The sequence below is a fragment of the Bos javanicus genome, chromosome 15 (assembly GCF_032452875.1).
Source record: "Bos javanicus breed banteng chromosome 15, ARS-OSU_banteng_1.0, whole genome shotgun sequence".
Classification (NCBI taxonomy): Eukaryota; Metazoa; Chordata; class Mammalia; order Artiodactyla; family Bovidae; genus Bos; species Bos javanicus.
The window spans coordinates 48,414,610-48,425,810 of record NC_083882.1 but is presented as its reverse complement, the minus strand read 5'-3'; the positions used below and the strand labels follow the sequence as shown (position 1 = coordinate 48,425,810).

The window sequence follows — 11,201 nt, the reverse complement described above, 5'->3', positions numbered from 1 at the left end:
AGCCACCAGGGAAGCCCCTATGAAAGCACAAGGGCTATTAAAAACAACAACAGAAGATAAGAGGTGTTGATGAGGACCATTGCACAATGTTGTTGGAAATGCAAAATAATGCAACTGCTATGGAAAGCAGTATGAAGAGTCTACAAAGAATTAAAAATAGAACTACCTTCAACATAGACTTGGGGGGAAAGACTCACTAACCATTATAACAATGGTCCCATTGTAATTAGTCATTTTTTCTGTGATGATTCACTTTAACCATGGACAATAGAAATGCATTGTGATAAAATGAAGGACTAATTTTCAAGATGTGCATTTTGGGATTAAAAAAGAAAATTGAACAATTATTTTTCTAAATTACAACCCAGTGTACCTCGCCAAAACCTTTTGGCAGATCTTAACTAGTACAAGGTCATCATATCTGGTGGCAGAAATACGAAAAGGAAGTTTAAGAAATTGTTAAAACAGGTTATGGAAACTCCAATTTATGGAGTAATAGTAAATATCCTTTGAGGTTTGGACTTTCCATGTTTCTGGCTTAAAACTTGGTTCCCACTAGCATTCGAACAAGCCTCCTTCTAATCTCTTTGGTTTTGATGGAATAGATGACAGGGTTGAGCATGGGAGGCACAAAGAGGTAAATGAGGGACATGACTGTGTGCACAAGTAGGGGGGCATGCCTCCCATAGCGGGCAGTCATGGACACACCAACCATGGGAACATAGAATATGAGCACAGCACACAGATGTGACACACACGTGTTGAATGTCTTTAACCTTTCCTCCCGAGATGCAATGGCAAGTACAGAATGCAGGATGAGCACGTATGAGAAGAGAATGAGTGCAGAGTCCAGGCCAAAGGTAGACACGACAATGAAGAGACCGAAAATATTGTTGACGGTGATGTCACCACAGGGAAGGTGGATGAGATCTGGATGAAGGCAGTAGGCATGGGACAGTATATTGGCCTTGCAGAAAGACAACCTCTTCAGAAGGAAAGGCAGTGGGAAAACCATGCAAAAACTGCGGGTAATTACCCACAAGCCCATGCATACAACACGGGAATCTGTGAGCATGGTGGTGTAGCGCAGAGGGTTACAGATGGCCACATAGCGGTCAAAACTCATAACCAGCAGGACCCCAGACTCCATGAAAGAGAAGAAGTGGATAAAGAACATTTGAGCCATGCAAGAATCAAAGCTGATCTTCCTTAAATGGAAGCAAAATGTGGCTAGCACAGTGGGCAGTGTGGAGAAAGACACACCTAGATCATTAACTGAGAGCAGGGATAGGAAGTAGTACATAGGCTGATGCAAACTCTGCTCCTCCTTGACAATGAAAAGGATAAGGGCATTGCCCACAATGGAGACAATGTAGAGGGTACCGAGGAGCAAGAACATCCAGTGTTGGGAGTTCTCCAGCCCTGGGAGCCCTGTCAGGGTGAACGTTGGCAACTCTGAGCTGTTGTAGAGGATACCTCCCATGCTGGAGGGACTTGTACTGTAAGACTTGTACTGTAGGACCACCACCTGTAGAGAAGACAGACGTACAGTTTATTGATGACCTATTTTAAGTCTCTCTTATGCCATCCAGACCCTTACTTTAGAGCTTAATCAATTTTGTTTACCACATCACTCCTTGCCCTTCTTGCTCCCCGTGGTTTCTGGAATTGTCTAAGTGTTTTCAGGTTATCCAGCTGGCTCAACAGGTCACATTACCTTCCTCTGTACCTGTGCCTATCCCCACCATGCTCTTCTTCACATTCAAAGCTATGAACTTGTTATCAATCAACAGGCATCACTTTGCACAAGACCTAAGACATCATTCTCATGATGACTACTTCCTGGACTGTTCTGAACATTCCAATTACTTACCAAGCTGTAAACTTTTTCTATTTCCACTCTCTCACTCTACTGAATATGCTGCTTATCATGACTCCCCAGCTCTTTCACTCATATTTAGTCTCCCAGTTTTTCCTTCCATCCCTCTAGTTAGAAGGTAGATGAATAGAAAGATAACTGTCCACAGCACTAACCTTCCACACTTTCATCAGGATGCATTAGATGCCCCCACTTTATCTTTTCATCCTTCTATCCATTTATCCTATGGCATTAAGTTTCTGCCTGAATAACTTAGTATACTGGAAGTCTTTTCTTAATAATTTCCTTCCAACTGAATTGTATCTAGCTACTGAAAACCACAGCATTAATAATCAGTTCTATATATCATGGAACTGGTTCTTATCTGTGTTCTCCATTTCTTTGAATAATACTGTAATTGTGCCTGAGACTAAGACTCAGAAATCCAAACATTATATTGTTTCTGTCTTTCCTTTACTTACTACATTAAATTAGACCACAGTCAATGAAAATACTGAACCCTAAGTGCATCTGCCAGCACTTTTCTGCATTTCCTTCCACTTACATTCTTATACTTTGTATCGAAGACATCACATTCGTATGCCCATAATAATGTCCTCTTAATGAATCTCTTTCCTCTATATCATTCTCTAATCTGGAATAGGTCTAATATTTTCAAAGGGTAGCTCTGCAAATGGGACCATTCTGATAAGAAAGTTTGAATGCCCCTTCACTACCAAAGTGTCAAAACCAAACTCACAAGTCTAGAGTTAAAGGTACTCTGTAGTCCAGTACTATATCAATATTTTTGGTCGCAATTCTCAGAACTTCCTACTTGTACCTCAAACACCCAGACTGGTTATCCATATTAATAATAGCAATATTCTTTGCTATTATTCAAACATTAACTACAGCTCCCCAGCTTCCAGAGTTTCCCAGAATGTCTGAACATATCTATTTAACCCATCATCTGTGGCCAAGGATCAACTATGCCCTCCTCTTCTGTTAAAATCTGACCAGTCATTGTAATGGAGATAACTGCTCTCCTCTCCTCACCACTCTCAGAAGCTGTAGATTTGCATCACTTTTTGTGCCTATTTCTCTGCCTGTTCTGCATTAGAGCTTCCTGTTATGGAGTTATGATAGTTCCTGTTGAATTATGAAACTTATCTCCCCTTCTGACTCACCAGCTTCAAGAGATCAACACTGACACTTATTCATTGCTTCAGTCCCTGCTGTGCTCAGTGCAAGGCCAAACACAGGAGATGCACTCAGTAAGTCACTGATCCCACAGGATTTTGATTCTCTTTGTTTGTAAATTGGAGAGGCTAAGGAACTTTGCTAATGGGGTAGTGAAAATCCAAAAGTAAACTACTGTGAAAACCCTTAGGATCAAATACTTTGCAACTCTGAGTTCTAAACCTGCTCTAAATCCACACCTCCAGGCTTTCATCTGGCTTTGTCTCTCTACCTGTATTAGGACTCCTCTATCCTTTTTTCTCAGGGTGCGTTTTTCCCTCCATTCTGCATTCTTAAAATCTCTTTGTTTTTCCTATATGCAAGCTCTTCCTAAACATTTCTGTATGCAATATGCAATATCCCTGATTTGGATAATTTTTTAAGCACTAAATAGAGTCTTGCCAAGTGGTTTCCAAAGCAGCCAGTGTCTTTGTATAGACCACCCCCTTCCCCACCGCCATACCAGTTTGTTTTGAGAAATGAATAAGAGTGCTTATTTATTGCAGAACATCTACCTCCAAACTACAGCCCATTGTAGTATCCCTGCAGAGAAATGAATATCTGAATCTAAAAGCATGGGAAGATTTCAGAGAACCAGAGGACTAAGGAGAAAATATAGAACCAGGAAAGTGAAAATATGCAGAAAAATTAAAAAAAAAAAAAAAACCTGACTCCTATAGGGACCGCCTTTCTGTCTTCAGATTGTCATAGCACTCAGGATTTCTAAGCTGAGTCAGAGTCCCTTAGTGCTTGAGTCTGGAGTGTCTGACACTCCACCTTACCTACCTGAGAGAGCTCATGGAGGGTGCAGAGGAAGCAAGAGCAGTTGTGGAGGCCCTGCCCATAACGCCTGCCTCCTCTGCCAACTCCCTGGGCTGAGCAATATAAGGCTGCATCCAGGAAGTCCCTTGAGTATTTATCAGCTCAGGAGCTCGTGGACTGCTGGGAATATGGAGCATCTGCAGTGTTCTTTCCTCTCTGACTTAATAGTTTGTTGCTTACATGGGTATGTGGGAATAGGAATGATCAGAACTGGAAATGACATGCGAGGATATTGTATCTAGTTGCTCATTTTATAAAAGAGATCATTAGAGCCTAGAAAGGAAAAGAGGCATCTCAATTTTATACAGTTTGTTAGTGGCAGAACATGTAAAACTAGGTCTTCTAGGTTAGTTTATGGCTTTTCCATTTTACAACTATGATCAATACATACAAGAAATGCTATATCCTACAAAAAGTGCTTAAAACCCATGTAAGTCAGCCATTTGGATTTATTATATCTTGTGAAATTCTCTCCTGGATTATCCTTGAAATTGACCCCAAGCATGATAAGAAGCACTGGTTTACTGTGGCTGACCAGACACATTGCATAATTACAGGTCAAATTATAAAAAGTATTTGGCTCGATTAAGAAAGTGTTAATGTATACAGCTGCCTTCTTCACAAATATTTATTGAACACCTACTAGGGTGACAACACAGGTAATGAGGATTAACTGATAAGGTTTTGAGCTCAGTGTACCTGAGCTTCAGTCCACTTACCTTGAGAAAGTTTCCAACATACATGCAGCCTCATTTCTTTACCTGTAAAATAGGTTCTAATTATACTTTAGTCACAGACTGATCAGGATGACTAAGCAACAGAAAATAGGCAAAAATATTTAACCTATTGGCTGCCATATAACACTTAATAGATGGTGACCAAAATACTGAAGCTCCAGTATTTTGGTCACCTGATCCAAACAGCTGACTCACTGGAAAAGTCCCTGATGCTGGGAAAGACTGAGGGCAGAAGAAGAGGATATCAGAGGATGAGATGTCTGGATGGCATCACCAATGCAATGGACATGAACTTAAGCAAACTTCAGAAGATGGTAAGGGACAAAGATGCTCTGGTGTGCTACAGTCCATGGGGGTCAGAGTCGGACATGGCTAGGTGACTGACCAACAAGTGGTTATTTAAACCCTAAACATTTTAAAGAAGATGTGGTACATATATACAATGGAATATTACTCAGCCATAAAAAAGAACAAGCTAATGCCATTTGCAGCAACATGGATTGACCTAGAGTGTGTCATACTGAGTGAAGTATGTCAGAGAGAAAAGGAGAAAAATCATATGATATTCCTTGCATGTGGAATCTACAAAGTGATACAACATGAACTTACAAAATAGAGACAGACTTAGAGAACAAACTTACGGTTGCCAGGAGGAAAGGGATAATTAGGGAGTTTGGGATGGGCCTGTACACACTGCTCTATTTAAAATGGATAACCAACAAGGGCCTATTGTATAGTACAGGGAACTCTGGTCAATGTTATGCGGCAGGCTGGATGGGAGGGGAGTTTGGGGGAGAATGGATGCATGTATATGTATGGCTGAGTCCCTTTGCTGTCTACCTGAAAGTATCACAACATTGTTTGTTAATTGGCTATAGCCCAACACAAAATAAAAAGTTAAAAATAAAATATAATATAAAAAGAAACTCAAACATTATGTCCTGAAAGTAAAACCACTGAGAGTGGGTATTAACCTAAGTATACCAAACAATAAGTTATTGAATAGCTTAAATAGCCCAGTTCTAGGAAGATACTGGCAGATATACCTAGAAGGAATAGTAATTAGTAGCAAAAGATGCATACTTGAACCAGATCAGGGAGGGTATAAAGGGTTGGGATTAGAAAGAACCTCTCATATACCTAATATTGATCTGAAACTAAACAGGTGGGAAAATGCAATAGCTTCTCAACAATCCCACTCATACATAAGTCAGATCAAAGGACTTAGCGCATCACCTAATATACCCCTAGATTTTCTCATAGTCACACTGATTGTCATGGGAAAAGGTCAGGAACCACCCAAGCCCTAATCAACAGGCATGGATTTATGTGAATTCTCTATTGTTCATTTTTCATTGGTCTTTTTTTTAAATTTTCTCAAATAAAAAAAAAGATACTTCATTTTTATTTATGACAAGGTCACAATCCCTACCCTACAGGTCTACAGTAGATATATGTTAACAAAAGTAACTATAAATCAAGTTATTTGCTTAGTACTAGACACAAATTTATTCCTGGGAATTTATAGATGAATCAATATAATAATTCATAGATCTGGGAGACTTCTAAGGAAACATTTATAATATCTCAGTGAAAGCGATAATAATAGATACAAGGAGATTTTAGAGAAGAACAAAGGAAGGGAATCTGCAATATTCTAGGGCAATCAGATGAGATTTCTAGGTGCATGTAATAGCTCTCCTGATTTTCAAAGAATGGGCAGATATTTTTAAAGTAAATGCAGTAGGAAGAATGTCAAAGGATGTCAAAATATGGCAGATGTAAAAGTATGAACACAGGTATGAGACCTTAAAAGGAAACACCAGAGAAGAATGGGTATAGAATTGTGTAGCTATATATTCAAAAAGGCAAAAGGTCGAATAACCCTCCACAGGACCCAGATCCAATACACTAATTCCTCCTATGCTCTATACTCCTCCAATCTTGTGGTTCCTGAAGGCTCTCCAAGAACCAGCAGCAATGGAGAAAATGTCTTCTCTTTCTGCTCCATAGAGTAAATATTCTGGCATTTGCTTCCAGTGGCTCAAGCAGACACATAGACTAGATGGACTCTGGACCCACTTCCAGCTCATAAAAGATGGGTGACCCTAATCTTGCTTAAAGAGACTAGGTATAATTCATCTTATAACTTTAAAAGAATGGAATATTAAACCAATAAAACTACATGAACAGTGGAAGTTAAATAATAGGAAGAGGCTAAAGAAGCCCAGGGTCTTCCCCTGGTAGCTCAGATGATAAAGAATCTGACTGCAATGTGGGAGACCTGCATTTGATCCCTGGGTCAAGAACATCCCCTGGAGAAGGGAATGGCCACCCACTCCAGTATTCTTGCCTGAAGAATCCCATGGACAGAGGAGCCTGCTGGCCTACAGTCCATGAAGTCACAAAGAGTCAGACATGACTGAGTGACTAAGCAGCAGCAGCAAAGAAGCCCAAAGCTCTCTTCAGATGTATCTGATGACCTGGCTGAGCAGAGCCCTATGATGGTGAGCAAATCACTGTAATCACAGTCCACACCAGCGAAAGTGGAACAGAGTCTGAGCCTTTTCTCCATGCTGGAAAGTTATAAATCCAGGCAGAGCCATTAACCTCCTACTTAATGTGCTAAATAGATAAAGACTGTCACCAGAAATCATCTGTTATTCCTCTTTCAGATGATGCAGATTTCTAAAGTCAAGAGAAGGATACTGAGTATCTTAATTTATAGAATGTGATGTGGAAAATATTAGCCCAGAAGTTCCCAAACAGCTTTTCACATGTATCTAAATGAGCCAAATTGTTGCTTTCAAGTCCCTCAGATTTAAAGAAGCAAGAAAAATACTGGCACTAAAAACATATCATCCACTTATTATGGCAGCAACTTCTTTATAAGTTATACTTGTAACAGAGCCAAAATCACTATACAGTAACATTCTTTCAAAGAATGTTTATTGATGCACCTATTAAAGGTGAGACACAATATTAGCACTCTATTAATCTATGGATATACTCTCTATAGTATATAAAGTCTGAGCAATATAAAAATATAAGATACATTTATGACATGTTTGAAGATTTCAAGTACAATTTATTTTTTATTCACTATATTCAGATTATAATGCATATAGTATTTACATAATAAACAATATGATCATTATATAAAATTATTCTTTAATGAGATTATGATCAGTTTTAGGGTAAAACATTGTACCATATGGTAATTCAGTGAAGCATAAAGAGATGGTTGGTATGCAAACATAATCATTTATTAACTCATTCCTCAACTACCGTATATGTTAGGTATGTTTCAAGCCCTTTGTTAGAGACTGAAGTGTACAAAGATAAATAAAACAGTCCCTGCCAAGAAATTGCTTACAATTTAGTTGAGGAGACAAAGTACCCAAACTTTCTGACATGACTATAGTACATTTCAAGTACAATTGAGACAGAAAGCATGTATAGAACAGTTCTACTCGGGATTCAAGAAAATCTTAGACAAAATACCTCTTCAGACTATGGCTGATGCACATGATATTTTGAAGCCAAACATTGAATTTTACATTGATTCTTGCTGAATAAAAATAATGAATCAATAAGTCATGTGTATTATTAAAATTATTATTACTACTTTAAAATTAAAAAATTTTAAACAGTTCATTTTATGTACTCCTTAAAACAAACATGTTAGGTAGATGAATCAGAGATCCCATTTTACAGATGAGGAAATTAAGACTGAGTTTAGTTCACTTATTCAAGAAGTCACCTCTATGGATGGATTAAGTAACCTTACTGTGGTGAAGATTTCACAGTACATATGTGCAGCAAATCATCACATTTTACACCTTGAACTTACTGCAAGTATATGTCAATTACATCTCAATAAATCTGGGAGAATACAAGAATAAGGGGAAAATATGTCACCTTTCATTTTCATTTCTCTCCGTTCAGGGAATTATGGAGCACAGAAGGAGAGGAAACATTTCCTAATATGAGATTCTGACTTAAGGAAATTCATTAATAATTCATATATTCATCTATTAATTTTTCACTCTTGATTTCCTTCTGCTATTCATTCATTATTGTTTACTCATCCTTTTTTTTCATTTATTCTTTTATATTGCTGTCACATCATTAGACACTATTTTAATGAAGGCTCTATAGTGGTCCAGTGTGGATGGACAAAGTTTTTGACACAGTTGCTCCTTTAGGGAGCTCAGATTTCTTGAAGGGAAGCAGATAGATATTAAAGAGTAGGAGAAAGTTTCAGGAGAGATATAAACAAAGGGTCATTAAGTTCAATGGACTTTGGCAGGGTCAAGTGCCTACATATTTCAGGGTCTCCCATGTGAAAAGAACATTCCCAGGAATCCTAAAATCTAGTTTTGACTGCTTAAATATTGTAACATTGTATTAGGGTGCTCCAGATAAACAGAACCAATAGAATATGTGTGTAACTAGATATCTTAAATTTATTATAATGAATTGGCTGTCACAATTACAGAGACCAAGAAGTCCAGACCCAGGAAAGTCAATGGTATAGTTCCTGTCCAAATTTGAAAGTTTGAGAATCCGAGAGCCAATGGTGTAAGTACAAATCTGAGACTGAAGGCAGGAGAAGACTAATGTCCCAATTCAAAAACATTCAGACAGAGATTCCTTTCTTATATACTCTGCTTTTTATTCTATTCAGGAATTCAGCAGTTTGCATAAGGCCCACCCATACTGGGGAGGGCAGTATGCTTTACTCAGTTTACCAATTCAAATAATAAACCCACCTAGAAATGCCCTCACTAAAACACCCATAAATAATGTTCAACCAAATACCTAGCCTTGAGACCTGCCGGGAGCCATCTCCCGGCATATTGCATATTGAATGCAGCACTTTCCACAGCATCATTTTTCAGGATCTGGAATAGCTCAACTGGAATTCTATCACTGCCGGGAGCCAGCGTGAGGAACTCCGCCCGTGGCAAAGGTCATGAGGAAGGAGGCTCGGCTTACGCAAAGGCGGGATCGAGCCTCAGGAGTCCCCCTGGAAATTCTCGAGCATCTACCCCCAAAACCAGAGTCTGCCTACTTTCTGCTTTGTGCTTTCACCTACACCTCTGACTTTACGGAGGGGGCTGTCCCCCACTACCTCTCTCTGAAAAAAGAGTTGACTTATAGCTCCAGTTAATAAAGTTCCTGGGTGTGATAGTGTTTCAACCTACAAACTCCTTTGGAAGTCCTCTAGCCTGCCTGAATAGGTTTTTCTGGCCACATGTGACTGCTCAGAACCTCCCAACTGGGAGAGGCATGAGATGTTCTAAACTGTCTAAATACAGAGTCCTTTGAGCAGTTAAAAGATTGATTAGAAATTGTATTGGTGAAGGGTTTTTCACTTTTTGGGCCAATGTTTGCTGCTAAGTCTCCATATCCCTTACCTGCTGTGTCCCTGGCAGTGTATTGATTAATATAATTGGTGTAAGTAGTAGCTTTAATGTTTGTAACCTTGGACCCTTGAGTTAATTCTTTTCTTGATTGAGCCCACCTCACCTTTGCCCTATAGGAATGCAACTTTATCCAATGCTTTTTTGGAGGCTGGCGCCTGACTTTAGAATAATTACCTTTAGAGAAAAATAAGTTTTCTGAAGAAAGGGTCTTAAAATGTTAACAGGCCTCCGGGCCAGAAGATGATGCAAATCACCTAAACTTTTGCATATGATAAGTTTGCAGGAAGAAAGCCTGGCTTACTGCATGACTCTACCCCTTCCCCCATTATCCTCTATGCATAACTTAAGGTATAAAAACTACTTTGGAAAATAAAGTGCGGGCCTTGTTCACCGAAACTTGGTCTCCCCATGTCATTCTTTCTCTCATCTTCTGGCTGAATTATTCAGCCTCTTTTCTCCACTGAATTTCCTCACTGAGCTATCCTCATTCTATTACTCTTTATATTTTTGATGAATATTTAAATAAATAGGTTGCCGATGCCATCTCTCCTTCAAATACCCTGGATCAGCCGGGGCTGGACCCCGGCAGAGGCCCAGTCAAATTAAATAAAATTAACCATCACAACTGTCGTACTCTAAAACTTTTCAAACAGCACCATAACAAGGTCTCTGGTTTCTGACAACATTGAAAATCAATCACCCAAGCTTAACTTGCATACTGGTAATGAAATGATAAACAGCCCATAATTATTCCAACTGTGCCTCTGTCTTTTTCAGAATTGTGCAGGCCCATAACCAGAAATCCCAGCCATATCACCAAGTGTCCTGAAATGAGTTCCAAGGAAAAAATCCCCTACCTTGTAGTGGTGTTTGTCATTCTCTAGTTTATTCTTAAAAAGAGACCATTTTTATGTCTCTAGAGAACATTGATATAGTTGATTTCTGGATAAAACCCAAGATGGTCCAGGCAAGAACTGGCCCAATATACTACAAGTTTGATCATAACATGTAAAGTGCAGAACCAGCATCCTCCAGAGTGACCCTCTCCTCTTTGGGTATCCAAATGATTTTGCCCCCCAACACCAAATCCTTCAGGGCTTCTAGATAAACCAG

General features: G+C 39.1%; 1 protein-coding gene across 1 annotated transcript; it reads right to left on the bottom strand.

The window, feature by feature from the left end:
• LOC133261277 (olfactory receptor 51I2-like) lies at positions 1-2,063 on the bottom strand. Its single transcript, XM_061439781.1, has one exon. The coding sequence runs from the start codon at positions 1,481-1,483 to the stop codon at positions 539-541; it is 945 nt and encodes a 314-aa protein (XP_061295765.1). The 5' UTR covers positions 1,484-2,063; the 3' UTR covers positions 1-538.
• Positions 2,064-11,201: the final 9,138 nt, after the last annotated feature.